At 38.1% G+C, this 6608-nt stretch overlaps 1 protein-coding gene across 1 annotated transcript; it reads right to left on the bottom strand.

Moving 5' to 3' along the window:
- Window positions 1-1302: 1302 nt before the first annotated feature.
- Window positions 1303-5501, bottom strand: TMED2 (transmembrane emp24 domain trafficking protein 2). The gene is made up of 4 exons (XM_010291134.1): window positions 5313-5501; window positions 4873-4893; window positions 2817-2924; window positions 1303-1910 (listed from the first exon to the last, which is right to left on the bottom strand). The coding sequence occupies exons 1-4, from the start codon at window positions 5428-5430 to the stop codon at window positions 1786-1788; spliced, it is 372 nt and encodes a 123-aa protein (XP_010289436.1). The 5' UTR covers window positions 5431-5501; the 3' UTR covers window positions 1303-1785.
- Between the last annotated feature and the right edge of the window lie 1107 nt (window positions 5502-6608).

Raw genomic sequence — 6608 nt, 5'->3', positions numbered from 1 at the left:
GCCTCAGCAGGGCCGCGCGGAAACAGGCACCGCAGCACTTTGGTTCCGCCGCCGGCACCGCCAGCCGCTACCCCCGCCCTCCTCCGGCCAGACCCTGAGGGTTTTTGCCTCCTCTGTGAGGAAACTCGGCAGTAAACAGCACCCCTTGGCTATAGCAAAAAAATCGTATTTTTATGGCAAGAGGCCTATCATAGTAAGTACTTCTGCACGTCATACAGAAGCACTGTGACACCCAACTTGCCCAGCGCTGAGTAGCAAAGCTGTAGGTTTAGAATTACCTGCAATTTCTTCTACCAGCCCACAAAGTCTGATGGCGTTTGGATGAATTCCTGATATCCTAAGAAATACTTTATTAAAAAAGCTTCATGTTAAACTGTACTTCCTTAAAGTATCCAAGAAAAAAAAACAGGTTACTTTTTTTAAAGAATTTGTTTATTTATCGAACCTGGGTCATATTTAGATTCACAAGCAATTTTTAAATGTACATCTTAGAATTCAATTTTAAGTGTTCTACACAAAAATATTGGCACACAACAGTTGCAATAAGGTGTAACAGCCACCTTTCTGAAGAACTGCTGCAAGTGTTTGCCCAAGGTTGAAAAAACTTTACCTGGAACATGAAAACCTGTAACAAATTTTAAATTAATTGTACAAAACTGTTGTGTGTTACTTGTAGAGGCTCCACCCTGGAAAAGACCCCTCCCCACCCCCAAAAATGATTACAACTAATATACATCAGTCACAACATAATCCTGGCTCAGCACCCACATCAGACACTTCTTTAATTTTTAAACCAATCATCAGATACCGAGGAAAGTAACTTTATACAAAAACAAATCTACATGTGCCTGAAAAAGAAAACACACCAGTATTTAGCATTATGCTAATTATGATCAGAAAATGGCAGAGACCGCCACTTAACTTAAATACAAGGGCTGCATAGCATCGCAATAAACCCCCAGAATCATTAACCCTTTGGCATCAGGAATCCAGATTTCCTGAACACTAATGCATTCTGCAGTAGTGCCAACAGTCTGAGCTTTGGACCCGCAAAAACCAAAGGGTTAACTATTGTTTGCCAAGACACTGCACACAATTGGCTTCGATATAAAACCTGTGAAGACTAAAAACCATACAATGAACATTTGGTAACGAGAGGAGAAAATGTATTTTCATATCGACGATTTAATTTAAAAGAACTTTGGGAATAATTTGATGTAATTAGGGTAATTACTGGAGAGTTTCTTTTAAATAGCAACTAGGTAGGAATACTAGATTGGAAGTGGTCAGCTGTCTTCTATTCATTATCAGAATAAAATTCCAATCGCTTCTCCTTGGCAGTTTATGTAAGTGAAGAAGGGATTATTTCAATTTTGTGACGCCTACTGCAGGGTTAAAGATGTCAAGAATGCAAAAAGTCATGTTAGGGCCTTGTACCGTTTCCCTAGGTAGAACTGCAAGTATGAAAACAGGGAAAAAAGTTAGAAAAGACACCAACATTGCTTGTTACTACAGTTGATTTACAGCATTTGCAGCTTGCCTGGACCTCGCTCAGCATACAGACTAAGCAGATTTAGGTGAAAAAAATTATGCCAATTAAGTGACAAGATTTCAGCACAGCTTTTGCTACAGAAGATATATAAAAACAATTCATTTTTACCTAGGAAGGAACATAAGCAAATAAGTTTTACAGTTCAGTAAAGAGGGTTCAGAAACTAAATGACTTTTTTTGTGACCAGGATGTTTGGTAGACAGTGAACTGAAATCCGGGACAGAAAAGTACTCTTAAACAACCCTTCGGACTTCAAAAAACCTCTTCAGATAGTAGATTTGTCCCAGTGTCATGGCAACTAATACAAGAGCTTCAAAGAATGACCAAAGAACCACTCTGCTGTTTGTGTTGTCATTAACTGTTGGGAAAAAAAAACAGAAGTAAGTAACAAAGCATTTAAAACAAACTTAAAACATATTTTGTCATTGGACCTGGAGTACTGCACATAAACCACTGATACCTGCATCATGTCATTACAAGTGTCCCAGAAGGACTCTGCAGTCTTAGAGGCAAGATCTGAGAGCTGACGGGGTGTATTTTTCTGAACAGCTTGAACTCTGCTACGCAAAGCAGATGTTTTAACCTCAACTTTGGACATACACTACAGCATCTTTCTCTATTCTGCCGACCATCAAAGAGGCCAAAAAGAAGCTTCTAACTGCCAAATAGAAGCCACTTGCTTTTTCAAGTAACAGTTCCATATTAAAGTCTCAAAGACAAGTGGGGAATTTCTAATCTCTAAAGTTTCATCATCCTGGGTTCTAAAAAGTCAGCATTTTCTTAAATCAGACCATTACTAACAAAAGTCTTAAAACTGGAGATATCCATAGGTTCAAAAAATTGAGGGACCAGTGTTTTAATGTAATGTTGTATTTTCACATTAAAAATATTTGCCCTTTATTCTCACTGGGCTTCCCCCAATGCACCACTTAGCGTACTCAGTCATATTTTAAAGCTCTATTTCAGAAAGTGAGGATATGACTAGAGCGTTAGCCATATTCTCTACTTGCAAATAACAGTAGTTCTGCTCTATTTCAGCAAAATATTTTAGAAAGACTTTGGTGCAATTAAGCCACACCCACTTTAAAGACGATTGCAAGCATCAACCACATTGATGATTATTGTATGGGCAGGTCCTTCAGAACTTGTTACTAAAAAAAAATATAAATTTAGAACTCTTAATAGCTTTCATAGACCTGTATTTTAAATCATGCTTTGTAAGCTCATTTGAGAGGGGAGAGGCATTTAAGTCAAAGATACATACTTGCTCTATGTATTCTTTCACGAACTTCCATGTACTCCTGTTCATGCTTTACGGCTGTCATGGCCACTGCTAACTCGTTAATCATCTCTTCTAGCTTGTTCTGATGAGCTGCGGAATAATTTCAGAAGCATCAGAAAGTCTGTTATTGGCTCAAAAACCAATTTGTTAAAATTTATGAACAGTTATACTTAATTTCCTGTTGCAGAAGTTGTTCTGAAAAATGCAGTCTGTACAGCTGAGAACTTCCTGTCCTTATAGCAAAGTTTAGGAAACGTGGCACTGTGAAAACTAACACATCTCTATGCCATTTAATAAGTGGGAAAACATCTTTCTCCACATCTGACTAGAAGGCAGAAGACACGCAATTTGGAGTCAGTACAGACCTCTTATTTCCAATACGGCATCCTTTTCCAAAAAAATAGAATGTAAGAACACACGAGATCAACACCACACACTAGTATCTATTTTGCCAATATACTCCAATATATTCCAAGCAAATTATCGTAACATTACAGCTTTTCCTAGTTGTTAAGCTTGCAAAAATAGAACAACTGAGAATTTAGCTTAAGATCATGATGCTGGCAAAACGAGATCACTTTCTGAAGCAACATATCACATCTTGTGATCTTCTGGTTTAGCTGAAGCACAGCATTCAGCAGAAACAATGCCAAAGGGGCCTGGCAGAAGGCAGGAACTGGCTTCAGGTTCTGGTATGTTGTGAAAGCAGAAGAGGAAAATACCAAACCAACGATAACAGAAAACTAGCTTGAGATAGTTCAGCAAATGGAAGGTTCAGAGATCCAAGATTTAGGGATTTGATGGTCAATCACAGGATCTTTTAAATACATTCATGCTCAAAGAACTGTCCACTTATAAATTTATAAATTATGCAAGTTATTTTCAAAGTTTTCTAGCACCAAGTTCAAGATATCATTCCACAGACAGGCCCTGAACAATCAGCTCTCTTAAAAATAAGTCACAAAACCCAACACATTTTCTATTGAGGGGACATATTTGACTTTGAAGGTACCTTATTACGTTTTTACTTATAAATTAAGTGTTTCAGATTATAATCTGAAAATAAACCTATTCAAAATACACACCTTATGGGGAACAGTCAAAAAAAGGACCAGAGAATAACAGTCATATAAGTTACAGTTAAAATCTTAACATAGTTGTGTAAACCACACTCACTTTGCTAATATCACAAATCCCTTATTTACATTGTCAACTGGTCATTGCAATAAGTGTAGTGTATCAGTAAGAGAAGAAATTACAGTTGCAGGGATTGTTTAAACCCACTCCAACAAAATACACTCAAGGAAAAGTGTTTGCCTTAAAAATTTAAAGCTGCACTAATATTCTTTACAACTGATATATTCGGACTCAATAAAAGACTTAACTGAGTCTTTAAAAAAAATTCAGGTTAGGAAATTGTTACTTTTCAAGCAGTATCAAGCACTCAATGCCACACAGTTATTTACTTAAATAGAAAACAAAAATGTATTGCCTTTCTAGCTACAGTTAATGATTTCTAAATAAAACTTTGTAACTTGTTACTCAATACGTTCATTTATTTCTTTTACAGCAAATGACAAATTTGAAAGTTTTTTCCCCCATGTAACATTACTGGCAATCAATAACCTAAAAGAAGCTTATTGCTTCCAAAAGCCCTTTATAATTCAACACCCACTTCAGCAACAAAAAGCAAACACCGTCTAAAATATCCAGTGTTCTTGGATGTTCAGTGTTTTACTTTAAATTCACCTAAACCTCCTGATTAAGTCTTCTGCTAGCCATAAATAACTACCTGAAGACAAACTGTCACAGACAGTTCATGGACCTGATCCCAAGAGCTGCTAAGTATATAGACCTCTTGATGAAAGCTTGCAGGTGCCCAGCATTGCTCAGAATCAGACCTTTTATGTAGTTTATTAAAAAGACATTCTCATGCTACAAACAAACGTTACAGAGAAAAAGCAAACGTTAGCTGTTAGTGAATAAACATATGCAAGAGACAAGATGCTAATGAACTTTCAAAAAGCAGTACACATACCATCCCAGGTATCTCCACCACCTAAAGAAAAGTGTAAGAGATGATCACAAGTACAGGACAAAAGGCTGCAGATAAAACAGTAATTTACACCCCTAAGAGAAAATTTTTATATTAGCACATTTATCAAAGAGCTCAACTAATGCGTGTAGCCGTCTACACGCTGCTGAACAAAAAAGACATCAGAGAATAAAACTGATGAAAAGACTAAAGGATGAAGACATTAGTTTCTGTAGATAGCCAAGTGATTCTCGGGTGATTTTGCATTAAATCATGTAATGAGGTCTAAAAACAACCGTATCCATTTTAGCTGTGCAAGAGAACAGCTAACTAGACAGCCTGAAGAAACAGGAATTCTGAGAATCCTCATCAAGTTCAGAAGTCATGCACATAGGGACAAGCTCCAGAGCTGGAGCTAATTTATTTCCAAGAGTCTTCCTCACCTTCTGTCTCCATGTCTTGCCCCTTTGGAGCTTCCCCGATATCAATAGTGAACATCACTATCTTGGGAGTCATGGTGGACATTCTGTTGCTAAAGCAAAACTTGTAAGTTCCATCCATGTGGGCAGCAAAAGTGTATTTTCCACTGGACTCTCGATCACCTTTATAAATTCCTTTATTATCGGGCCCTGTAATCTGGATGGGGAAAACAAAGTATCATACATTTTATTTAAAATACAGCACTTTTAAATACACCATTCCAGCACTGCATGCATATTCTGAACTTATCCAATCAGAATTACCAACACCATCTGTAACCTGACTGGTTCAGTGTTCTTCATACTCAACTCAAAAGAAGCGATACATTTTTCTGCACAGAAATCTTTTTTAAGAAAACAAAACTTATTGGTAAAGAAAAGCCTCTCTTGCTGGCCAGCATTACTGGCCTTCCATAGTCGAGATAAGAAGCATTCAAGAACAAGTAAACCATATGCTATCTACAGCCCTGGCTGTTAGCCAAATTAACAACTGCAGGGGAAACCTTATCTCTGACGTTTGAAGGAAAACAAAAAGGAAAAAAAAAAAGACATTCTCCCATATGTCAATAGTCCTTCAGACACACAGTTGTGCGTTGTTGTCGCAGTTACCATTTCAAATGGAGTAAGGGCCTGAGTACTGAGCGCTCAGGGTCACTGTGATCTTAAGGCTTCCATCCTGCCAGGCCACCAAATTCTACTGCTGAGCTTCCATCAGGAACATCTGACTGGGCTTTCACAGCTTCCCAACTCTGTCCTGTATTAGAGCGATGTGTAGTTCTAAACAATTACATTCACTCTGAGCACAACTCTCTCATGTTTAAGTTATCCCAAACAAACAATTATCTGCTCTTCACCAAGACAAAAAGAATTCTTCTTTATTATTCTCCTACTGATCTGATGTTTTATTGAAGAAAAGGACTTACCTACAACTTTCAGGATGGCAATCAACCTCATTAAAGCCAACAGCTTTTGATTCAAGGGGACACACACTGCTCCGCGAATAAGCAACACGTTTTTATAAAAAGTAATTTTGTTCATTCCTCCTGCCAAACGCTTTATTATGACAAGACCATCTCGAGCAGATTTAACGAAGAAAATCTCAAGACAACAGCTCTGAAAGCAGGAAGACGGCCTTCTGCAGCAACGGCAGAAATGACGAGCAACTTTAGGAAACGTAATGCCCCAGGAAAGGCACCTGGGGGGTGAGATCGCCCACGCCGCCACGCCAGGCCCGATACAGCGGGGCAGGGAGCCCTTCTG

This window comes from Phaethon lepturus, unplaced genomic scaffold (assembly GCF_000687285.1).
Source record: "Phaethon lepturus isolate BGI_N335 unplaced genomic scaffold, ASM68728v1 Scaffold55437, whole genome shotgun sequence".
Taxonomy (NCBI): domain Eukaryota; kingdom Metazoa; phylum Chordata; class Aves; order Phaethontiformes; family Phaethontidae; genus Phaethon; species Phaethon lepturus.
The sequence above is the reverse complement of the archived record's forward strand: the minus strand, read 5'-3'. Positions and strand labels throughout refer to the sequence as shown.

What these genes read in the sequence shown, in the direction of transcription:
- TMED2 (XM_010291134.1), bottom strand. Translation starts at nt 5,430, where the DNA reads ATGGATGGAACTTACAAGTTTTGCTTTAGCAACAGAATGTCCACCATG. An exon ending in GCAAGACATGGAGACAGAAG is followed by an intron (nt 4,894 to 5,312) that starts GTGAGGAAGACT and finishes ACTTTTCTTTAG; the next exon opens with GTGGTGGAGATACCTGGGAT. An exon ending in TGAAAGAATACATAGAGCAA is followed by an intron (nt 1,911 to 2,816) that starts GTATGTATCTTT and finishes TTTTCCCAACAG; the next exon opens with TTAATGACAACACAAACAGC.